This window comes from Ambystoma mexicanum, chromosome 3p (genome assembly GCF_040938575.1).
Source record: "Ambystoma mexicanum isolate Mex_15411 chromosome 3p, UKY_AmexF1_1, whole genome shotgun sequence".
NCBI lineage: Eukaryota > Metazoa > Chordata > Amphibia > Caudata > Ambystomatidae > Ambystoma > Ambystoma mexicanum.
Genome location: NC_090925.1, coordinates 296074297 through 296100678, shown reverse-complemented (window position 1 = coordinate 296100678; position 26382 = coordinate 296074297). Strand labels below are relative to the sequence as shown.

At 42.2% G+C, this 26382-nt stretch overlaps 1 protein-coding gene across 1 annotated transcript in view; it reads left to right on the top strand.

Annotated features, from left to right (window-relative positions):
- LOC138579529 (uncharacterized) overlaps window positions 1–26382 on the top strand; it is a 257277-nt gene that overhangs the window by 71246 nt on the left and 159649 nt on the right. The window contains exon 2 of the mRNA XM_069649838.1: window positions 10080–10270. Within this exon, the coding sequence (XP_069505939.1) occupies window positions 10153–10270 (118 nt within the window). The 5' untranslated portion in view covers window positions 10080–10152. The remainder of the gene's footprint in view (window positions 1–10079; window positions 10271–26382) is intronic.

The window sequence follows — 26382 nt, the reverse complement described above, 5'->3', positions numbered from 1 at the left end:
ATGTTTCAGGCACATTTAAGCAATTGGGCACCAGCACCACATGCATTTACTTGTCCATCGGTCTGATGTGTTTTGCATAGCCAACACTGGCATAATGTTGCAGCTCTCATGCACCAATATGGGCAACTGCGTGGTAAGTTCACCATGGCTGATGCTAGCATAATTTTTGTTTGCTTGCCGCCTGCCTTTTTTTGGGTACCTGAAACACTTGGTATTGTGCTTTCCAGGGCCAATGATGGCATTTCACTGTGCATGTTATGTTATGTTATGTTACTTTGCATTTATATAGCGCCTTATGTACCATTGGTATGGTCTCAAGGCGCTGGTAGGTTGAACACCCTCGGGAACCGAAGTTCAAGTCAGTGGATAGAATAGAGAGAGTCAAAGGTGCGTGTGAGCACCGGATATGTGTGCAGCTGGTGTGGTATTTGTGTGATAGCTGCTTCTTAGCGGTAGGTGTGGTGGTTGAGAGCTCAAGAGTATGTGTTTGTTCTGGCAGGTTGTTACCCAGTCCGATTTTGGCTGCGTTAGGGCTGAGGAGAACGCCTAGGCTGGAGGGTGTGTAACCAGCAGTGTTTAGTTAGGGTGATGGGGAGTAAGAGGCAAATGAGGGTATGAGAACAGCTATACCGAATCGTGTCATAGTATCGCTGTGTTCTAGTTGAGTGGTGGTGTAAAGAAGAGAGTAAGCGTGGAGATGTGATAAGGTGGTTTACCTTAGGTGCTTGAGTTCGAGCCCACTCTAATAGTTCCATGTACTCCATCCGTTCCATGCACTCTGATCCGTTCCATACATACGACTGTTTCAAGCACTCAAAACTGTTCCTTTCAATGCTCATTCAGACGTTCCATGCACTCCAAACCATTTCATGTAAGTCATGCCATTCTATGCATCCCAATCTGTTCCATGCACTCCAATCCGTTCCATGCACTCCAATCCGTTCCATGCACTCCATTTCGTTCCATGCACTCCAATCCGTTCCATGCACTGCAATCTGTTCTATGAACTCCAAGCCGATTTTTTGCACTCCAACCATTTTATGCACTCCAACCATTCTATGCACTGCTGCTCCTTTCATTCGATGTACCCACGTTATCCTTTCTCCATCCACATACGTCATCTTCACATGTTCGATCCACTTCACTGGTTCCACCCATTTCACACGTTCCATCCACTTCACCCATTCCACCCACTTCACCGGTTGCACCCACTTCACCGGTTCTAAACACATCACCCGTTCATCCACCTACTTCATCCATTCTGCCATTTCACCCGTTCCACCCACTTCACCTATTCTACACCAGTTCATCCGTTCCAATCAAATACTTCACCCGTTCCATCCACATACTTCATACGTTCCATCCACATATTTCTCCCGTTCTTTCCACATATTTCACCAGTTCCTTCCACATATTTCACCCGTTCCATCCACATACTTCACCCGGTCCATCCACATACTTCACACATTCCATCCACATACTTCACCCATTCCATAAACATACTTCACCTGTTCCATCCACATACTTCACTTTTTCCATCTACATACATCACCCTTTCCGTCCACATATTTCATATGTTCCACCCAGTTCACCCGTTCCACCCAGTTTGTCTGTTCCACCAGTTCATCCATTCCACCCAGTCCATCCGTTCCACCCAGTTCATCTGTTCCACCCAGTTCATCCGTTCCACCCAGTTCATCCTTTCCATCCAGTTCATCCTTTTCATCCAGTTCATCCGTTCCACCCGGTTCATCTGTTCCACCTAGTTCATCTGTTCCACCTAGTTCATCCATTCCACTCACATACTTCAGCCATTCCAACCCCATACTTCACCCGTTCCAACCAGATTTTTCACTTGATCCATGCACTTCACCCGTTCCATCCACATACTTCAATCGTTCTCTTCAATAATTTGACCCATTTTGTCCACATATTTTATCACCAATTCCTTCTTCATACTTTACCCGTCTCATCCATATACATCACCCGTTCTTCCATCCTCCGTTCCTACCACCCACTTCACCCATTTATTCCCCTTACTACACCCGTTCCTTCTACCCACTTCACCCGTTCCTTCCAACCACTTCACCCGTTCCATTCATATACATCACCGGTTTGCTCCACACTCGACACCTGCTCAGCACACTACACCCGCTCCGCACTCTACACCCGCTCCACACTCTACACCCACTCCTAGCTCCGCACTCTACACCCGCTCCACACTCTATACCCGCTCCGCCCTCTACAGCCGCTTTGCACTGTACATCCGCTCTGCACCCACACCACACCCTACATACGCTCAACACCCTACATAAGCTGAACACCACTGCACCCTACATCTGCTCAACATCCTAAATCTGCTCAGCAACATCATGCCCTGCATCCGCTCAACACCCTAAATCTGCACAACACTCTACATCAGCTCCACTCTATTATTCACACACACCCTGCATCCGCACCACAACCTACATCCGCAACACGTTCTTATCTGCTCCACGTTCTGATCCGCTCCATGCCCTCATTCATTCTGCGCTCTCATCTGCTCTACATACTCACCCGCTCTATGCACTCATCCGCTCTATGCACTCATCTGCTCTACGCACTCATCCGCTCAACGCACTCATCGGCTCAACGCACTCATCCGCTCTACGCGATTCATCCACTTCACCAACCTCATCCGCTCCCCTCACTTTGTTCGTTCATCTTGCATTATTGGTTCAGCTCATGTCACTTGTTGCACGCACTCGATCCGTTCCGTGCTCTCCATCTGTCCCATGCACAACACCCATCTCATGTACTCGAACCATCTATTCTGCACTTTCCATTTATACCATGCACTCATACATTCCATGTCATCTGTCTGTGCGCTCATCTGTCTCCTGTATTTATCTTTCCATCCTCTTCACTTTATTCCTTTCGTCCATTTTGTTCCTTTCGTCCATTGCAATAATTTCATCCATTTCATTAATTTCAACCGCTTTACTGCTTTCGTACAATTTATTCTTTCTATCAACTTCACTGCTTTGATCTACTTTACTCATTCTATTCTGTTTGTCCTTTTTATTTTTTTTATTTTTTTTTTTTAATCATATAAAGGAGACAGAAATTACATTCCTTCACTATATACTGATCTATACATATGGTATGATGCGGAAATACCCTCTTTGTACCAATAGTCTTGCAAAAATAGACTTAGTACCTAGTTGTTTTTTTCAAAGTATCAAAAAACAGTTTATTTTAATAAGGTTTATCACAACCCAATTTTTCTTTATAAAACCAACTCTAAAAACAGAATTTTCTTAAAACAGACCCAACAACACAAGGTGGATACATATATAATACAAATTACTAGTTTCACACACATAAATTTCTATAACATAACAATACAATACATCAACATATAAAATGTATATAGTGGTTTTAACACTTCTAATCACTGAGTGTTATTAGCTCAGGTTAAACAGTACCGACATGTTTCAGTTCCTCATTGCGCTCAATGCATGAACCTTCTTCAGGGGAAGAACCCTTTTATTCTTATTCTCCACCATGTAATCCAGGGCCACACCAATACTCTTCAAATCGTACTCCTATAATCATTAAATACACAAAGACAAAAAACGAGGGGGTATCACTACACATCAACATCATCCAAGTATGTAAGTCAGAGATAGCTCCACACTACTAACTAAACTCCAGTCACATTGAAATGTATACAATGTACTGGTGAGATTACAAATTAAATAAACAAGATAGCCACTACATACCTCATAAGTAGGATTTCTGTAGTGTGGGTGTGCCAAAGTGCACCCGAGTAACCTCAGACCCCTTTAATCAAGCCTGTAAATCAAAACTCATTCAAATGGACCTTCTGCATAAAACTGTGGAATTCAGATCTGAACTCGAAAGGATCATGATATTTAGTGGTAACGAAATTCAAACCCTTGTTGAGAACTGTTTCCTCTTTTGTATTCGACAAGGGGTACGATATGCCTTTGTTAAGGTAGATGTCCTTTTTAGTTTACATTAGAGGTTATTAGTTTTTCAATTTCTCGCTTGGATCTTGATGTTGTATTGTTATTTGTTTTATTGTTATTTAAGATCTAGTAGTTCGGGTTAGTTGAATTGTTGTTATCTACCTTATTCCTCACGTCCACATTGATCCTCTTGTCCATTACATTTATTTCGTCCATTTAATTAATTTCAGCCACTTTTACTGCTCTCGTACAACTTTTTTATCTACTTCGAAGGTTTGATCCTTTTTTCTCATTCTATTTTGTTTGTCCTTTTTAGCTAACCAATAGAGGTTATTAGTTTTCGATTTCTCACTCGGATCATGATGCTGCATTGCTATTTATGATCTAGCATTTGGCAAAGTCATTGAGATGCTGTTATCCAATTTGAGTTTGGGTCGGTTTTAGGGGAAGACCCAGGTTTTCAGTAATTTGCGGAAAGACATGAGGTCTTCAGTGAGTCGGATGTGGGGTGCGAGTGTGTTCCAAAGCGTGGGGGCCAAGGCTGAGAATGATGATCCGCCTAACCTGACTCAATTTGTTTTTGGTATGACTAAGAGGCCGGCTGAGCTTGATCTTAGAGTACGTGCAGGGTGATAGGGTTTTAGTTTGTCTTGAAGATATCGAGGTCCGGTTTTATGCAGTGCTCGGTGAGCAATGCATAAGGTTTTGAAGGTCACCGTTCGGGTATCCGGAAGCCAGTCCAAAGTTTTGAGGGCTGGGGAGATGTGGTCTCTCGGGCCAAGCGCTAGTAGCAGTTTGGCTGCTGTGTTTTGTGCTCTTTGTAGTTTAGTCAGTTGGTATGCGTGGACTCCGAGGTAGAGGGGGTTAGCGTAGACCAGTCTTGATATAACAATTGATTGGACCGTACAGAGTCTATTGGGAAAGGAGAGGTATGGAAAAATGCACCTAAGAGTTTTAAGGTGGTAGTTGCAGGACTTTGAGACGTTGTTCACTTGACGCGAGAGTGTTAGGTCAGAGTCTAGGGCGCATCCAAGGTTTTTTACTGAATTAGCGGGAGTCAGTGAGTTGCCCATGGCAGATGGCCAGGGTGGTGGGTGTGAAAGAAGTTTGATGTTCCAACATTCCATGATTTCGGTTTTGGAGGGGTTCAGCAAGAGGTGGTTTGTGGTCATCCAGACCTCTTTGTTGAGGAGACAGGAAGCGAGGTCAGGTCGGCAGTTGGGTTTTGAGTTCAGGAGTTTTAGAATTAGTTGAGTGTCATCAGCGTAGTTGTAGCACAGGATGTTGTGTGAACGAATTATTCATTGGAGGGTAGCCATGAAGAGATTGAACAGGAGGGCTGATGGGCATGCTCCTTGTGGAACTCCCGTGTCGAATGGTTGGGCTTGGGAGGAATAGGTGGAAAGTAGGGTTATTTGGTTCCTATTTTTGAGGAAGGATGCTATCCATGTGAGAGAGGTTCCACAAATTCCTTGAGAGTGGAGGGGGTCACGGAGGACTGAGTGGTTGATTGTGTCAAAGGTGGCGGATAGGTCAAGAAGCATTAATGCGGCACATCCCGCACAGTCTGCCGTGTTTTTAAGGTCATCCCAGATTGAGGTTAGGGTGGTTTCAGTTCCGTGTCAGGCTCTGAAACTGATTGAGCAGGGTCTAAGAGATTGTTGGCTTCGACAAAGGCATTTATTTGGGAGTAGGTGGTTCGGTCGATGCGTTTGGCAAGGAACCTGGTGTTTGAGATGGGGCGGTAGTTTTTGGGTTCAAGAGGGTCGAGGGAAGGTATTTTTATTAGAGGTCTGACATGCACCGTTTTGAATACATCAGGAAAAATTCCTGAGGAAAGGGAGTCATTTTTGATGGTTCTTGCGTGTTCTTCTGCACAGGTAGATGCGAAAATTTCTTTGAGGGTTGTGGCAGGGCAAGGGTCCAGCGGAGAGTCGGATGGTTTGCGGGCAGAGAGAAGTTTGAGAAATTGGTCAGCTGATATTGGACTAAAGGAGTCGAACGTTGGTTGGGAAGTGGTCACAGGCGGTGGGTAGGCCGGTGTGGGGGGTAGGTTGCCTGGTGGGTGTAAGAGAGCTAGTTTGTTGGTTAGAGCGTTTGTTCTTTCGAGAGCTGTGGTGTAAAAGTGGAGAGAGAGTGAGTCGCACAGCGATTGTGAGGGGGCCGGGTCGGTGGTGGTGCATGATGGTTTGGTGAATTCGGAGATGATTTTGTGAAGTTCTTGGGTGGGGTTTTTACAGTTTAGGATTCGGGAGTTGTAATGGGCTTTTTTTGCTTTCCGGATTTCGGCCTTGTACTGATGAGGTGCCGCGCCAAGGTGGATCTGCTCAGGGATGTTTTGTCTTTCCGCCGTTTGCGTTCTAGATATTTATAAAGTTGTTTACTGGTCTTCAATTCAGGTGTGAACCATCTAGGGAAAAAGCCACGGTGGGATGATGGTTTGCAAGAGGGTGTGAGCTGCATTAGTGAGGTGTTGAGCCATGAGTCAAAGGCGTCGGGGGTTAGTTGATTATTGAGTAGGCAGGTAGGCGGAGGAGACTGGAGGAGTGCATCGGCTAGGTCAGGAAGGATTATTAGTTTCTTCCAGCAAATGCGTAGATTCGGAAGTTCAGGTTGGGTACGGGAAGCGGATTGGGTGAGCGAATGACGAAAGAAACAATGAAGTGATCGGACCAGATGATGGGGGTGGGGGGGTTTAGATGTATCCGGTTGTGGGAGCTGAAGATGGCATCAAGAGTGTGTCCTTTATAGTGAGTCAGGCCGTTTATGTGGGGTTGGAGGTTAATCGCATCTAGGCCGTCAACCAGCGAGTGTGTCATAGGATCGGTGGGAATGTCGAGCCATATGCTGAAATCTCCTAGTAGGGTGAGGTTTGGACGGTTTAGTTCTAGGATGGCAATAGAGTCGCAGAGGGTGTTTGAGAATTGTCTATCATAGCCAGGGGGTCTGTAGATTAATCATGAAACATGATTTGCTGGTGCAGGACTGCCATGATGTTGCTGGAACTGCCATGGCATTGACAACACATGATTACTTAGGGTCGTTTTGAAATAGCTTGGCAATGAGAATCCTTTTATGAGCAGCACGCTGGAAGAAATTCTGGGATATATCATTGAGTAGCAAGAGGCGCTTTACAAGTAGGGGTACAGATGTCTAATAACTGAAGTCAACAACCCTTGTGAGGGCAAATTTAAAAAGCTCTCCGAATGGGCCAACTCACACCCTCTACTAACTAAAGGAATAGAAGGTGAGGGAGATCGGTCGGCACCCTTCCACCTGCCCTGAAGCTGGCTCACATAATTGACAAATCTACAGAACAACCACCAAGGAAAGAGGGGATCCGGGGCGATGATTCACATTGGAAATCGCTAGCAACTCTGGTAGAATCATGAGGGGCATTATGACCCTTACCACAGTACCAACTTACCATTTTTGTCCCTAAGTTGGAACACTAGGGACAAATGTCCACTTCTCTCTAAAGGATGGGCTATTTGACTACATCAAGGGCTTAAGTGTCATCATGCTACAAGAAACCTGGCTAACGGTTCCACTGGTGATTGTTGGTTGGAACCTTAAAATACAGGAGGCAGAAAAGGGCCCTAAAGGCCGCTAAAAGGGGGGCCTGGCCATAGGTGTAAAGAACACATTGGAGTTGGTCAAGATCCCTAATTCCTGTCCTAACATCTTGATGGGGACAATATCTTCCCAACCGACTAATAACCGGTTGCTGTGCCACACACTTCTTATCTCAATCTATGTCTCTCCCTACGCGAACAGTGTTGCCACTTCACTGAATGATATGGAGAGGATATTATATGATCTGATCTTTGAAGCTTTTTGGTCCAGAGCTACACTGATGGCTACTAGCAGTGTGGGTAAACTCTGTTGTTTAGCCAATAAATGGTTGCTTCTGGTACCGGCATACTTGATTAATAAATCATTCCTAATATACAAGAAGGCAATGAAAGAGATGTTGGCCATATAGGACCACGAACAAGCGGTGGTTAATTTGAGCACAAAAAACATCTCAGGTCTCACATTTTACTTAACCAGAGTCGGCCCACCTACATTAATCAATTCTTGGGCAATTACTTAATCTGAGACTACCAAAAAGACAAATTCAATGTGGTGGCAACTAGAGACTTGGAAAGTGTCTGGTGCTGACTATCTAGAACCTCTTGGAACTACTGTTTTTGTGGAGAGGAGGTCTTGGAAACTCAGAGACATTTGTTGTGTGCATACACCTCCCTACATAAGTTAAGATTGGATATGACACGATCCATTGGCTTGATGGGTATCTCCTCTGAGAACATTATATGCAGGAATTTATGATGGGCAATAATCATGCATGCATCTTGTACTTTTGTTTACTATGTAGAGAGATTGTGAAAGTTATCCACACAGTATCATGAAATGCATTATTTTGGATCTTAATTCAAAAGATTAACCTTATCGGCAAAATGTTACTTCCTTTGGATTTTAGCTGTGTAAAGTTGAATAAACTATATCACAATACAAACATTTAAAAAGAAAAGAAATTCACTAGTGACCACTTCACAACAAGTACAGTACAGGCTAATATCTTATGTCTCTCCATCTAAAATTCGGCGCACTATATTATGCTATGTCATTCCAAATTATATTTAAGTTCCAATGTAAATCAGACCCAACAGGAACCCCATCACCAACCAGCTCCAAGCCTACCTTCAGTCACTGTCCCAGCCTCCTTCCTAAGTGAACACTGCATTATGTCATTCCACTATTAATATGAACTCCCTTTCTATCAGAACCCTTAATATGAGATATAACACAGAGCAAGGAGGCAGATAACAAGTGCAGCACAGGCAGCAGAAGTGAAATCACCCCTCAGACAACAGGTACAGCACAGTTCGCAACAGTGCACGCTTCCTTTGTATAACAAACAGGTCAACAGCGGCAGCATGGGTTCTATCTTCTGTCCTAGAATATCAATACAGCAAAGGCAGTGGCAGTGCAAGCTTCACTCTCATAGAACAGGTACATCACAAGCGAGAGCAGTGCACAGTTCCCACCCGCAAAACGGTTATAGCACATGCACCAGCCAAGCAGGCTTGCCTGAAACAATATGTTCAGCACAGGCAGCAGTTCAAGCATTCCTTACACAGGAGCAGGACAACACAATTAGGAGCAGTGCTCACTTCTCTGTTTCCGACATGCACAGGACTGGCAGCAGCAGTGGAAACCTCCATCCCCCCAAACAGGTACAAAGCAGGCAGAAGTAATGTGACAATTCAACACGCAAATAGTCTGGCATAGGCATTAAGAGCACAATCTTTCCTAGGAGAACAGGTCCAAAATACTCCCTCCGATACCCTGCACCTTCTTCTGATATTTAAGCTCATTGCCCGCGCCCTAGAGACTTCCCTTCTCTTTCTTCCTCATTCCCTCTGTGGATCTACTAAGGGAAGGGTGACTTCTGCACCGGGACCAAAACGTTGTTCCTCTTGCCTGTTAGCTAGTTAGCACAGACTCTCATCTCAGTGTAAACGTGGCTTGTACCACATGCCACCAGGATTACCTATCTTGATCTCAGTCCTGAGGGGGGAAACTATACTGCGATTGGCTCAGAAGGACTGTCTGAACCCTACATCCCACCCACAACCTCGTTTGGGCTTAAAGACCAACCTCCTATTCCCAATTCAGATTCCAAACCTGTCTTTGTTCCAGAATGCCCTCAAAACACATGACCACACAGCAAAGATGGTGCAAGGTCCTTGGAAAGGCATTATGGGCAGCTTCGAGCACCTAGAAATATAATGCAAGAAACTCGAGGTTCAAAGACAGAAATTATAATAACCAAAATGCATAGAGTTTAGGGCCATGGACAGATGTTGACATGAGGACTACTGCCCCCAACTACATTATGTATTGCTTTTCACGGAAGTGTACAGTGCCTATAGATAGAGGATTGGGTGTAGCATATCGAAAGCATACTACATTATCTATTTTATGTATAGATTTCTTAAATACATAGGGGTAAATTGGATAGCAATGTGATGGAGAGAATGTAAGTTAAAAGCTGCACAATCGTTGGTTATCATTTTACACTGTGTATTTTTCTTTTAGGTGACGTTTGACCACCATAACTACAAAGTTGTATATCTTAGTCAGCTTCCCCAGTGGCAGCAGAGTCATCGACATGGGTGACATCAAGGAGCTTCAGAAGCCCCCACATCTGCATTCTGTAGGGGAGAATGTGCTTGCCAGGTGTCCAGGCTACAGCGGGATCCAGTGGGGGACCATCGAGGACATTAACGGTAAAAGATCTCACAAAGTTGGAAATATAACTCATTGGATTGGGCAAGTGAGATATGTGTGTATGTGTGTGTGCGTGTGTGTGTATTAACTTCACAAAACAGAGTACTGTGCATATGATTGAGAATGCCATCCTTGTGATCTAGATACTGTGACTAGTATGATATTGGACTTTTTTTTAAATGAATCATTTAATTTCTGAGACAAGTCAGTTTGTGTTCTGTAGTGCACCAGTAATCAATATCAATTGAACATAGCACAAGCAAGAGCGGTGGGGTATCCAAGCAGAGAGGCTGGGCAGTACTGGGTGATTTGTTTTGGCAGAGGGTCTGGTTTCTTCTTGTACCCATGACATTCACCATGCAGCTATGAAACTTGGGAAGCACTGTACCCCATTTTCAAGTTCATGGGCAAGTCATGGCTCTTTATAGTCAACCACAGACAAGGTTAACGAATGACCAGGGTTTTTGCATGAGTGTATTCGCGGATAATCATTCAAAACCTCATGTGGTAAATGGCTCAGGGGCCGTTCACTGATAGACACAGTGCATCGCGTATGGTTGTCCCTGATGCTGAATTCTTTTTTGATGGTTCGTCATGTTTGCATAGCCCTTCTTCATTTCACCTGTAGATTATTGTAGATTATTATCAATGTTTAGTTTGAAATTAAAGCCATGTATGTACACACATAACCATGTATTACAATATTCACCTAGAAGAACACTGTTACGGGAACTATAGAGTGGCAGAAACGTCATTGCAACTGAAACATGTGCCTCTTAACAATACCAGGACATCACTTTCATGAAAAATAATCATTGGGAAAGCAAACACTAAACAAAACATGAAAATCAGAAATGTTTATAAAAGATCAGCTTTTCTGTTGAAGCACAAGTGCCTTCTTATTGTCAAGGTGCCTTTAATGGATTGTGTAGTGAAAATAGCTCAACAAGGCTAGACTTAAAGAAACATTTCGATATGTACAGTGAGCTCGTTTAGCAACGTGTATGTTTGAATAAAACCATAACATGAGCAAATGATTGTGAGTGTGCTACTAGGTTCAACACTAGGAAACAGGACATGCAGTTCTCAATTATGATAGTAGATGTCCCTGCTCTGCCCTGCCTTGAATACAACGTCTACACCCTTATCACATTTCACACTGATTATGCTGAGAAATCATTTACATTAACACGATTTTTAAGGGGTGGAAGAAATGAGGATTGATTAAGGTTAAGGTAATATTAGTTGAATTTTAGACATTTGGGTTTTCAGAATTGAGGTTCTTTGAGTCCTGCTGAAAAACAGTTACTATAACACAGATGTTACATGCAAATAATAGCACTGCTTTGACTTAATAGGTGTCCACAAAAAAGTCATGAGCCAAATCAAAGAGTGTGAATTCCATCTGGCATTATTACTGTTATCATTGTGGCGCCAGGTTGAATTTTTGTCACATTATAAGTGAACTAGTGAGTGCACCAAACATAAGAGGTAAACGTAATTCTGTCTGGTGGAATTAGAGCCAAAAAGCAACTCTGATTGGTAAATCCTCAAATTGTTTGTGGAATTAGCATTGCAGCAGGAAAAGTAGAGGAATTACTGAATGGTAATTCCTCAGAATTACCGCCAGGCGGAAATAGATTCATTTTTCAAACCGAAGTTCTGTGGCAGCCATCACGAAAAAATCAATCCATTCAGAATTACTCATTTCCTGTTGCTATCCAACCCCAGAAGGCGTGCCTAACATGCATGGTTTCAAAGGCAAAGGGAAAGTGCCTGAATTGCAGGTGAGCAAACTCAAATTCAGGGAGGACGAGGTGCAAGTCCTTATGGATGAGGTATTAAGACATGCCAATGAGCTATTTGGGGCACAACAAAGGAAAACCTCTTTCCAGAGGAAAACTACGATATGGACAGAGATAGGGAGACAGTTGCAGCAGCTGGCACAGTACCCAAGGACCACTAAGATTGTCAAAAGTGGTGGAATGACCTGTTTCCCAGGGTACGCAGCCTATTCTCCATCTAGCGATGGGAGACAGCTGTCACAGGAGGTGTCACAGTGGTGCCACTCACTCTTACACCCTAGTAGGAAAAACGCCAGCACTGTCCTCCACATAGCAGGCATTGAGAGAATTGTAGGAGGAGAAATTGAAGCAACACATCAACCTGAGGACGGTGAGTAGTTATGTCACCTCTCTAATGTAACTGCATGACCTGACTCCCTAGCATAAGCATGTTCCTGGCTGCGGATTCAGATGGCCACAATGTTGAGGGAAATACCATGCCAAAGGGCAATGGGACCAATGCTAGATCAACAACGTGCATGTGCTATCATGTCTGCATGACTTTGAAAATAGAAATGTATAATTGTTTATATGGACATGTGACCTTGTGCAATCTGGAGAGGCACCTATCAGTACAGCCCATGGACATATACTGAAATGTAACTGTCTGGCAACATGCATTACCAAAACACCCAAAACACCCAAATACCAATCAACCCACATTGAAAACACCTGTGGCAATAAATGGAATGCCTGACACTTGTAAATGTCATGTGGTTAGTGAATTTGCCAATGAGAGCCAGCTACACGGTTGGCCAAGTCTCCATGTCTCCCTCCCTTAGGCCCAACCTTGAAGTGCTGTCTGCAGGACTTCACAAAATACCCTGTCCATGATTGTACATTCCTAGGCTGACTGGATGGTATGACGGATGTTTTTTTTGCAGGGTTTTTCGCCACAGATCATCGCATTTTTTGGGGGGGTTCAAAAATTCAATAAATTGGGTGTGGGTGTACGGGGATATAAAAATAATTAAAGGGGATGGGGGTTTATGGGGCAAAATTCAATGTTTTTTTCAACAAAAAAAAACTGCGGTAAAAAAACCCACGATGAAACAGCAGGCGATGAAATCACATGGAACCCCACCAAGCAATCCAAAAGGTGGACATAACAACACAACAAATATGATGTCACAGAGCAGTCAGCTCTCTCATGCAACAAGGGGTGTGCACCTCTGAGGTCATATGTATTAATGGTTCATTAGGCATCCTCCTGCACGTGAATCCACTCCAACCCCATTAACCTTGGACAGCATCCTCCAAAATACATGAGGGTCTTTCAATGCCATACCGGTCCGCATGATGAGTGACTGCATATAATCCATCACCCAACAGGTTCACAGACCACACTGGGAGATGAAAGAGGGCCCAGTACATCACGGCCAATGGGACATGCTACCTGGAGCACTGAGGGGCTTACAGAAACTGCTAGCAGTTTTGCCTCCACCCCTGCATCCAGCAGTCATGGAACCCAGAGGAAGATCCTGCCAAAACAGCATCTCTCAATGTGTTGGGTAAATGTAAGGCTCAAGCAGTCCCAAGGGCTTCATCAGCTTGTTCAAGGTATTTGGTGGTTGTGAGACTCCAGTAGCCTCAAGGGTTCCTTCCTCTATCACAGGAGTTTGGATTTGATATGAGACTTTACATGTCACAATGGATTCTTCTGTTCTCTCACAGTGGATTCTTCCGTCCTTTACCGGTGTTGTTAACCCCTTACCGCCTGGGTCGTAATGACCCCTTTAGTCTTGATTTGAGGTGGAGGCAATGACAATGATTTATGATTTTTCAATGATGACTGCTTGCTTCTTAGTGTGCTGACTATAGTGACGATAATAATGGCAATGATTTGTTACTACACATTTCTCATAATTAAAGTATTATTTGTTTTACTTGAAAATTGTAAGAAGCATTCATTGAGTATTCATTACTGAGTGATAAGTATCCAAACATGAACTTAAAGAGTTGGGTGTCTATCTAAATGAATTGTGTATTGATGAGTTAAATATGGTACATGTCTTTTGAAACACATATGAAGGGCTACTGGATGGTGTGAGCAGTGGACTATCAATAAAATATATGTAACATTGGTAAAGCCCTCCTGTGCTGATGCATGTGTAGCAGCCACCAACTGCTCTCATTATGGATGCAGAGTGACAGGTATATGCTTTTCCCTACGCCTACCTCTACAACAGCCCCTGCTGAGGGCATCTTGGACAGTCTCCAGGGGGTGGATAGAAGCCTGTGTAGGTAGGGGTGATAATAATCATGTCCCTTCTCCAAGGCTCCAGGGTATGAGGTCAGCAAAGCAGTAAGAAACCTCTACTGCCATCATGGGAATCATTTATCACCTTGCCAGTATGCAGATTTCCAGATTCTATATCTCTCTATGATGCAGCCATTCTGAAGCTACATCAATGCTTTTGCCACAGAATGTTTACTAACTGCAAGCACATAGGTTGGATTTAATTGCCATGGTCACTGCAACTACACAGACTTTTCACTGCACAAGTGGGACACAAATAGTGTATCATAGTTTGTTGGAAGGATGGAGGCAATTCCTCACATTAATTGTCAAATTCTGCCACTTCTGGAGCACGATATCAGGTAGCTGACATTCATGCTATACTTGGTTGCATTGTTTATATATCAATTGAGTGACATTCTATCCAAGGAAACTTAAATCACTACCCTGAACCAGCTATGCACAAGTCACATTTATGTTTTGATTTTCTATTTCTGGCCATTTGCAACCCTCAGTTTAATAATTTAGCGTGTAACAACCCTGCCCTCACACTCTGGTTTGCATTAACAATTTATGTTATCTTATAAAATGGCAAATAAATAATGTCACTGTTGTTTCCCTACTTGAATTACAGTGGGAATGCACTCTCACTTCAATCTAAAACATGTGTAGGCTGTAGCTTCACTCAATGTGTTGGCACTCACCTTGACATTGATGGTTTCAAAGACAATTAAAACAAACAATCTACATCCAACATGTATTCTTACTTTTAGACACACAGCCACCTTGAAGTCAAATAATGAAGTAGTACATATCATAACATTGGAATCAAAACCATTTACTGAAGTTATGGCTCCAAGAAGAAATCATTTTCCAAAGCTCCTGCTGATTAAATCAAAAATGTTGGAAAATTGGTTGCTAGCTTGGGGATATAGTCTAATTGATTACATCGTCTAGAGTTCTGGGTGTGTTGCAAACAACTGTAAAGTGATGAATTTCTCAGGATTGAGGTGGCATTTGGAATTCTGGTGTTGTGCAGCATAGACAAATAGACAACTTATTTTTAAGGAATCAGTTTAACCATGTGACAGCCACTGCAATGTGTTCATTAAGGAACCGATTTCAATTACTTTATTGACCACTGCAGACACCAATCCAAGGATGTGTTGTTCCACATTCAGTTTGAGATGTCTAATCCTTCCAGAGATCCAAATTGCAGGAAATAATTCTATTATCATTGTGCTACACAGGGATTCAATTTTAGTTTTGAATCCAAATCCTAAATAATGTGTACTATATTCCCTTTTTCAGTTAAACAACTTTTAAACAAGGGTAAGAAAATACTTTTAAATGTCTAAATAATCCTGGGGCCAATCTATATCAGGCCTTTAAAAGATGTCTTCAGCTACACCCATTTGAAATCCTATCTGCTTTCACTCCTTGCTTAACCCTGTTGGACGGTTTCACTCACGTATGTGTGTTGCCAAAACTCTTATTCTCCCTATGTGCATGAGCCTAAGTACCCAGAAAACTCAATGCATAAGGGGAAGGTAAGTACATATGACTCCTATTAGCAAGAATATTTGATTGTCCCTAGACACAACGGAAAATGTCAGACCTCACACAAACACCTCTTTCCTATTGGTTGTTTTACATACGAAGTCTGGCTATGGTAGTGCCAGTCTTTATTTTTTGTTTCATTTGCTCATAAGCCTTTTTGCTTCTGACATCACTGAATTACAGGATTTAGGCAGATTACAATTACATTTTCATGGGTCTCTCATTATGCACAATACCTCCAAATGTGTCCATCTCTCTAGATTGTCACATTACAGTGTTACAATTCTAATTCAAACATTTCAGTTGTTAAACCTAATTTAATGCCAGTAACCATCATACGTATGTGTGCAGCATAAGGTAGCATTAAGACATATGTGACTGTTGTTGTGATAGGATATTAGGATATGGCATTTTAAGTGGTGCTATATTTTAAGCAGATTTGAATTAACTTTAAACCTTGATGACGAGGCAAGAAGCTACAATTCAACTTCATTTCTCTCAACCAATCCTCTGTTTCCTGCCTTTCATGTGACTAGAGATATATGTTCCATTAGAGCTTGCTTTGAGCAGCCATTTGCACTGTGGAATTCTGTTTACTCTGGAGCTTGATATAGTCCGTGATCTGGGGTTAAATGCAGATAGAAGATTTGGTTTGGCCATCTTCGCCGCTCATACTTGGTCATTCATTATAGAGTTAACCTGTCATGCAAAATAGAGGAAAATCTGTGAATAATAGATGCATTTAAGTTCCAAAGTGGTATTTTGAGCATGGGACCTTGGCTCAAGATATTTATGAGGGCATCTGTTTTGCTTAGTTAGTGGGCTTTCCATTTCTATATTGACCTCTATGTCATACACATCCCTCAACAGCAAATTAGCTTTAACTGATCCTTGTACATTAAACATGGCCATGGCTTGAAGTTAAATTTGTATACACTTTTAGCAAATATATACCAATGTTACTCTTAAAATGTACATTCAATTATTTACATTTTTGAGTCCCTTTTTTTTTACTTTTTCCACTGGTATATTTTAACGCATGTTATATTATGTGGAGAAAACACCCCAGAAGTTACAGTGAGCCTTGTAAAGTAGTACTGTAGTGTGAGTGTATTGTAAATTAAGGTTTAATCTGCGGTGTGATGGTTAAACACATTAATTGGACTGATTTGGAGTGTCTGTTCTTTAACATTGGCATTCTCATGTTTGTTACCTTTTTATGTTAACTTTAACCCTTTTAAAAACGAGCTAATCCCAGTATATCACATGCTTATCTAGCACTCTCTTTCTCTAACTCTGAGCTCTCTTTCATTCTCTGACTCACTATACATCTCTGTCTCTCTCTGTGGGAGAGATTTGCTTTGTCATGCGCATGTTTGCTACTGACAGCAGCACAGCCATAGAAAACCATGAACATTTTCAAGGGGGTAGGAGTGTGTTTTATTTTATGTTTATTGTATTTTATTTCATTTCTTAAAATACAGACCTAGGTCGAGAGCAGCAGAGTGATGTACAGTGTGTGGGAATCCAGGGTTTGGGTTGGCATCTTAACAGAGGGCAGTACTGTGAGTTGGGGTTTGTGTGTCAGTCTTTGCGGCCATTGGGATTAGTCATTGGTCAGGTGGTGTTGGTTAAAAGTAGAATGAGAGCAGCAGTGAGAGGGGCATCTCCTGAGGTGTGGAACATCCTGGTGTTTAGGACACATACATTGTCAATGAGGATGTGCTGCTGGAATATCACCGTGACACTAAGAGTGAATGATCTGTATTCAGGAAGCTGAGGTGGGCCTGCAAAATTTCTGCAGAGCAGTTCTGAGTGCTGACAGACTTTATAAGAGACAAGTGGACTAAGCTGCAGGGTTCAAAACTGTGTTTCTTTATTTACAATTATTTGTAATGTATTGTTGTTTGTTCAGACTGTAACAAATGCATTGGATCAACAGCACTACCAACCAACAGTGACCATGCAAAATGAAACAGTCTTAGTGCTCAGAAGGAAACAGATCATTGTTTTCAATCTGAGTGAAACACCTTTTCAAGAAGGAAGGGCATTTTAACTGAGACATTGTTGTGCAGTTTTAAAAAAAAAGATAAAAAAAGTGAACAAATTAATTGTACTATCATCATAAATGTACTCTTTTTAAAACTATATGTTAATTTCTAAAGATCATTTCCAGTATATTGTATGTCATAATTGAAACATTGCCCTTGTCTAGCTCAGCAAAGCAAATGATCATCACCTAGAATAACCATGTACATTACTTTCTCATCGAAGATAATTATTCCAAGATGAACAGTCTGATAGTTATTATTTATTTATTAAAATTTTTGTACTGCGCCTCATGCCCGTAGGCCTCAGGACACACATAAAACCAGCCAAGGCACACAAACAAGCAGTAAGTTCTGACCAGAGAGAAGCAAGAGAAACAGGAAGCACCTTAATCGAGCTGAGATTGAAAAGGTGAGTCTTGATGGCCTTTTTAAAGGATGAGTAGTCCTCAATTAGGCATATAGAAACAGGAAGGGAGATCCACAGAAGAGGGGCTTGGACATCAAAGCATGTGCCATCAAAACTAACCAATTTGAATCTTGGCTGAACAAGTTTGGGTGCTACAGATGACCTAAGATTTCTAGAAGATGTCTTGCTCTTAATACGAACGGATAGGTATACTGGACATGAGAGGGATAAGCACTTGTGAGCCAAAGTGAGGGCTTTATGTGCTATTCTTTGTCTCACAGGGATCAAGTGTAAGGCTTTCCTAAATCTAGAGATATGTGTACGACGAGAGAGCTCAAAGATGGTGCTTACAGCATTATTCTGTGTAACTTGATGGGCTCTGGTGTTGAGAATGGTAGTATCGGCTAGCAGACTATTGCAGTAGACGAGGCTGGACTTTATTAACGCTGTGGACAACAAAATGCACAATTTTCAGTGGTGATAAAAGGTAGAATGTATTATATGCGCTTGTTGATGAAGCCGCATGCAGACCCAATGTAGGATACGTGGGGCTTCATTGACAACTCATCATCTAGGACAACTCCTAAGGTTTTCACCTTCTTAAAGACTGAAATAATATGATCCGCGATCTAGAAATCGGAGTAGTCAGATGTGAGCTTGTTCCAAGTGTTCTTGGTGACAGCAATCATGAGTTTGGTCTTCTTATTATTGAGGGCTAAGGAGTTGCAGGCCATCCAATTCTGTATGGCATTGTAGATGATTTTGAGAGCGGTAAGGTCCTGCTTGTAATACCCGCTGATCTGAAGAACAACCTGGGTATCATCAGCATAGTTGGTATATTGGACTCCCAGGCTGTTTAGCAGGTCAAACAAATGCTGGACATAGATATTAAAGAGACGCAGTGACAAGCAGGAACCTTGAGGGACACCGCAGGTTTGTGAAATGGGGGAAGAGTGGTCGTTCCCTACACAAACCCGGGCTGTCTGCGGTCCTAAAAAAGAAGCGATCCACTTGGAGGCTGAGGTAGAGCAATTGGAGACCTCTCTGAGCCTGGTCACCAGTAGAGTATGATCAACAAGATTGAAGGCTGCGGAGAGGTCCAAAAGCATCAGCAATGCAGGATGATCTTTATCTGCCATGCCAGCCAGTGTAGACTTAAGTTCAAGCCATTGCAGTTTATGTGCCATGCGGCGCTCGATAGCTGGATTGTTCTGTGCCTCAGATGTTATGTTTCTCCACATGAGCCTGAAGTTCAATATAAGCCAGTCTATCAAGAATTCTTAAGATGAAAGGCACATTGGTTATGGGCGTATAAATATCTGTGATTGAGGAATCCAAATTGTCTTTTTTCAGTAGTTGTGTAATCAACACAGTTTTTAAAGAGGTTGGAACTATACCCTCATCAAAAGATAAGTTGATTAACTTATTGAGCCAGGGAACACGAAGATCACGTGATTCCTTAAAGATTTTGGTGGAACAGTCATCACCTGGACAAGAAGTGGCCTTTATATCCTGAACAAACTTGTGCACTTGTTCTTCTGAATAGGAATGTTATTGGTATTATTGGTGGTGATTTTAGATGTGTGTTCAGATAAGACAAAGTCTCAAGAATTAAGAGTATTTTTTATAATTTCCTTGTGTGCATGCAATTTTGGACATAAAGCCATTATGGACTTCTTGATATACACATATTGTCGTTTTTTGAAGAAAAAAAACATGAGGAGTACAAATATCATCAATGACAGTTCCAGTCTACTTTGCAATAACCCTGGAGGATTTGGGTACCATAAGAATTACCATGGATCTTTATACTTCACAAACATATCTGTGGTAACAGGATTTTATACTCGAATCACTAAGAATATTGCATGCAGTGATCTTGGTGCTTATTTACATTACTCACGACATTCACACTGAAATTAAAGTGTTAGTAGCCATGAACCAGATAAACTCATTTGGAAACCTTAAGATTTGGATGGGAGGATAAAATGGCAGAGACATTTGTCACTCAGTTGGGATTCAAGGGCCTGTCTCCAAAACCTTTAGAAGAGGAGGAAGTAAGAGGGAAAGCTGGGCATGTGCATACCAGTTATGGTTAAGTTGCTCAAGGTATAGAAAGAGTACTTTTTGGGTGGCTTATAACTTTGCCCTGTCTGGACGAATCCTCACCAAACTTTCCAAATTATTATAAGGCCCTGTCATAGTGGTTTTTCGAAGTTTGGTGCACATTCGTCCGGGGGGAGGAACAAAGTTATAGCGGGTCCCAACGTTTGTGGAAATCCTCATAGATGCAATGGAAAAAGGTTTTTACTTGTGTCTACAGACCAAACCGCTGAACAGATTTTTAACAAATTTACACCAGGAGCGGTAACTTCGTCCCCAAATCAAGCTTTTGTTAATTTGCTTTAAATCTGTCCAGTAGTTTTTTTTATGGCCAACAAGTAGGTAAAAAAAAGGATATCTGGGTCCTGTCTATGAACTCATTTCCTGATTCAGAGTCCATGGATGCCTCTGGACCAATCAGAGAGCAGTGTGATGTCCGTGGACATCATAAATGCTTGCTAATTGGTAAATTAAAAACGTGAGGTGCCTCAAAACTTTTGAAATGGACTCCATATTGGATTCATGAAAAGCACCGTAGTCTGCAGACATTGCAGTAAAACACATTAAAAACACAACATTGCACTCGTCAAACTAATGTAACTATCACTGGGGAGCTGAAGGGTGATGACAATGGGATGGGATATGGCCATAAAAAGAGAAAAATTGGTTGTGTTTTCATTTGCGAAGTCCGCAAACATATCTGATGTTTGCAGGCATCCATGCATATTTCTGCATTACAGAGTCGGTGAAAAGCTGTTTTTTGGATGGCCTTATAAATTTGGTGCCACTCAATGATGGTGCATGAAATGTTGCAATATGATTTTAGATCTGACCCTGTATGGCCCTGCAAGGTTTGGTGCAGTTTCGACTAGAGGGGTTAAAATTAGAAGGGGGTCCCAAAATATTTGGAAGGCTTTTAAATGTGGTGCCGTTTGACGAATGTGCACAAACGTTAGCAAACCGAATTTAGACCCAGATTTAAATGATTTTGCAAAGTTTGGTGTGATTTTGTCTCGAGGGGGCAAAATTAGAAGGGGGTCTCAACATTTTTAGATGGCTTATAACTTTGTTGCTGTTTGATAAATCTGCACAAATGTTTTCAGAACGACTATAGACACAACCTTGAGTTTTTCTGAAAAGTCTGAATGGATTTTGTCAAGTGGGATCTAAGTTATGTGACTATTCTTTGTAAGTACATTTTGACACTTTTCAAAAAATAAAACATGGACGGATTTGCAGCAAACTCATGCAAGGAGCATTGGCAAGGACCCGAAAGCATGGTTTTGCAAATGTGTCTGTGTTTTATTTTTTGAAGTGTCATAATGTAGGTTTAAAAAATAGTGATATACCTTTGGTGCCTGAGGTATAGCCTGTGTCCATGGGCAGTGACCAGATTTTCTGGCTGCTGGCCATGACCATGCCGGACTGACAATAGGGTTAAAGTGGGCATGGCCTACAGGGACTGCCTATGTGGTAAAGTTTTTCGAAATCTAGATAGGTTTGAATGGGAACAAAAATGCTGCTTGTGGCTAGAGCCCAAGGTGCTGGATATGATTGGAGCAAACATTTGTGAGGAGCATCAGCAAGGACCTCAACACATGGTTTTGAAAATCTGTGCTGTTTTTTTTTTAAAGTGTCAAAATGTAAGTACACAAAATTGTGATATAACTCTGGTGCCTGGGCAATGGGCCTGGCCCTGAGCAAGGACAAATATGTACTCTGATTTTCTTATTGGGGCTGGCGGCATGGCCAAAGCCCTAGGTTTACATGGGAACAAATATTCTGTTTGCGGCTACAGCCTGAAGGGCTGGACTGGATTACTACAAACCAGCGCGAGGAGCATCAGCAAGGACCTGAAAGCATGCTTTTGCATATCTGTCTTGTGTTTTATTTTTCCAGAGTGTCAAAATGTAAGTAGAAAAAATAGTGATATAACTTTGGCGCATGGACAGTGGGCCTGGGCAATGACAAGGATGAATGCCCACTCTGATTTTCTTATTGGGGCATGCGGCATGGCCCGAAGCCCTAGGTTTGAATGGGAAAGGAAATTCTGCTTGCGGCTGCAGCCTGAACTGCTGGACGAGATTGCAGTAAACTTGCACGAGGAGCATCAAGGACCTGAGAGCATTGTTGTGGCAAATCTGTCCTGTGTTTCATTTTTTTGGCAAGGACAAATGTCTAATCTGATTTGCCTGTTGGGGAATGTGGCATGGCCGAAGCCAATGCCCATGAATTGTGGAGACTGTACATGGCTGCTAGCCATGAGCACTGGCCATTGGTCACATTATGAGGGCATAGCGGACACTGAACTAGGATGCAGGGTAGGTGCAGTGGATAATGGGCGGTTTGGTGGGGCTGGGGTCATGGTTTAGCCTCATGCCGTAGGCAATTAAACCATGATTTACATCCCCAGCATGCACTGCTTATAGCAACACGCATCATTATGCGTTAAGGAGGTTAACAGCTCTTTCATGTATGTTTAAAAGAGGAATTTCGAATAACTTTTATACAGCGATGTAACATTATGAAACATTTTCACTCATAAAAGCCTGTGAAATTCACAGAAAAAACGTTGTTAAAGGGACTTTATTTTTAGGTTGCTCTAATAAAAACCTAGTAAATTCAGTGAAAAAACGTTGTTAAAGGGACGTTATGGTTACAAGTAAAACCGAAAAACACCAAAAATTCGCCAGTACGGTAACATAAGCAACCATAACTCGCACCACCACCGTACACTGCTAAGACTAAGACCCAGGACATTAAAGACGACATCACAATATGATAGTGTTAGACAGGGCTGTCTGGGGGACACCTGGCACTAGAGATGAAAGGGTTTAAGGGAGAGGAGGGAGGCACACTCAGCTTGTGTTGAAAATCTTATGAGGTGAAAATTCTTAATGCAACCCGACAGAGCCACTGGAAGGAGCGGAAATCCAAGTTACTGCAGAGAGAATGTGCGGCATGAATATTTCATAAGCCATCCCACAATTCACAGCAGGAATGTTCCTTAAAATGTTTGCCAGTGTAGCTAAAACTGTGTAGTAAAACTGCACGAGTTTACTTCATGGCCTGCCGTGTACTTTGTAAATTGGTACGATATGGCAGACTTACAACATCACTATAAAAGCCTGCACATAATGTCCTTGCGCGCTCTGTTGTTGACATTGTTACTCGTTTATAATTAGTCAATGGAACTAGTACTCTATTTTAACAACCTAATACTTTAAAGTGTAAAAGATTATCAAAACAACACTTGCAGGTGAGATCAAAACAGAAAATCACTAAGCCCTTGTATCTCATTAAGGGCCTGATTCACAGAAGCATTTTATAATGGTACAATACCATAGGAAAACGCTCTGTGTATCAGGCCCTAAGTGTTTCTTTTATTTAGTTATATATTTATTTATTTGTATATTATATTTTACTTTTGCATTTATAGAAGCACACCAAGTCCTCAGGCATCTGGGCGCTAGTGCATGGGTGGGTATAGCTTCATCTGTGGGCATAGTCTAAGCAGGTGGTGATAAATGACAAACGTTAGGTGAACAAATGAGTCTTTACTGATGTAATACTGACAATACTGTTTGCCAGTATTACATCTGGTAACACCGCCAAACATAAATATGATTGCAGCATGCAGCAAGTATGCAGTAATTCAGAGTAATGTGGACCCTTCATTTATTCCACATTGTCGAGGCGTATATGACTCCACTGGGCAAATGTGATATTACTGTGTGTGGTATTACTGCATGTGGCATTCTTAACAAATACGGTAATGGTTCTGTGTGGAGGTCATTTCCTCCACAAAATAACAAGCAGACTTTACTGAGTTTCAGTACTGAGACTCTATATTTGCTTTGGAGGTAAAAGTGTTGGCAATCCAAATACGGCCACCTTTTTGACGCGACCATCACATTCTTAATTAGGTACTTAGAGGAGTGTTAACAGTGCACGTGGAGTAGGGTGCATTTGACCACATGTGTTTGAATGGCATGAGTAGGTCTATGAACAGTGGAATGCATAATTCAGTGGAACTTTCTGTCGGCATTTCTGTAGAATGTTCTGAAACATCGGGTTCACATTCAAGTGGAAATGGCTGCTGAATGTGACATTTCTGGGAGACATGCAGATATTTAGATGGACTTGCCATGGAAATCGCCAGAGAAAAGATGCAAGTAATAAAAGTGATCCATTTCTGTGACTAGTCTTCACATTTTCCAAACATTATGTGGAGATTTCCTCTGACATTTCTATATGAATTTCCATAGAACCATCCATGACATGTTCTTTACTTTACTTTAATTTCTACCACGCTCCAGGTACCTGAAGGCGTATGGGCACACATATATAACGAACACAGACAGGACAACACAAGATTTAGAGAGTTTCCCTTAGAGTTCCAATGTGACACAGATTTCTCTCGGTGATTCAAGGTACCTAATCAAATAAAAATGTGTTTAGATTATTTTTAAAGGTGTCTGTAGACTCTGCCTCTCTTAAATCCAGGGGGAGAGCTTTCCATGCCATAGGGGATGCCATGCTAAAAGCTCCCTTAAATGCTTTGCTGGTTTTACATCACTGCGTTCTCAGTAGGTGGGGGTAGTTGGATCTCAGAGGCCTCTGACTCTGTTTCTCCACTACCCCTTCCATCAGATAGATTGGCATGCACAACACACAGCAATTGTTGATGATCAATAGCAGTCTGAACTGAACTCTTCACCTCACCGGAAGCCAGTGTAAACTACGCCTGTCATCAGACACGTGATCTCTCCATTTCAGTCCCTACACTCCCGACTGCGCTGTTCTGAATTACTTGCAGACGATTTATCTCAGATTGTGGGACCCCGGTGAGTAGACTGCAACAGTAATCGATTGTTGCTCCGATTATGGCTCTGGCTATTGCCTCTGCATTGTTCTGGGAAATTAAAGGCTGAAGATGAGCCAATAGCTTTAGGTAATAGGTGGATGAGGAGACCAGGTTGCTCACTTGAGATGTCATGTTTAGATTCTGATGTAGAGTTGTGCCTAAAGTTTTGGCTTTCTTTTGGGTCTCGACCAACAGTCTGCGATATTAAAGCTATTGAACAACGGTCCTAACTTTGCCAGGTTCTTATTTGTTCCCATTACCATAAGTTCTGTTTTTTTCGTTATTCAGTGCTAGGCTGTGTCATCCATATCTGGATGATGTCATATACCTTATTGATCTCATTATCATCCATATTGTGTAACACTATGGCGGTATGACACATTGTGTGTCATCTGCATAATTAGAGAATGTGATGCCTTTGTCCTCTAGCATGTCGAAAAAGGGCACCATGAAGATGTTATACAGGCATAGGATATGCATGCACCCTGTGGTACACCATAGGCTAAAGCTACCGGTTCAGACTCTGCCTCCCCGCTGGCTGCGCTACCCTGCCTTTCACTCAGAGAGGATGTGACCCATTGAATAGCTTGCTCTAAGAAGGATGCAATATCCCTCAAACTGATGACAAAAATCGAATGATAAAAGGCTGCCGAAAGATCGATAATCATCAGCAGCGATGTATGACCCATGTCCATGGCTTCCAACAGTTTCGATTTCAAGTTGAGAAGGGCTGTCTCCATCCCATGATATTGTCTGTAGCCTGACTGGTGCTTATTCAGTATCTGATGGCTATTCAGGTTAGTAGAGATTTGGTTATAGGCAACCCTATCAAGAATCTTTAGGAGAAATGGGGCGTTAACAATCGGCCTGTAGTTAGTTGGTGTGTGTGGGCATAGGTCTGGCTTTTTAAGAACAGGTGTTATCCATGCTTTCTTTAGTCCCTCTGGCACATGATTATGTGCAAACGAGGTGTTCACAAATTTAGTTAGTGCCGGGGTTCATGTGGATGCACACTCTTTAATGATCAGAGCAGAGCAAGGG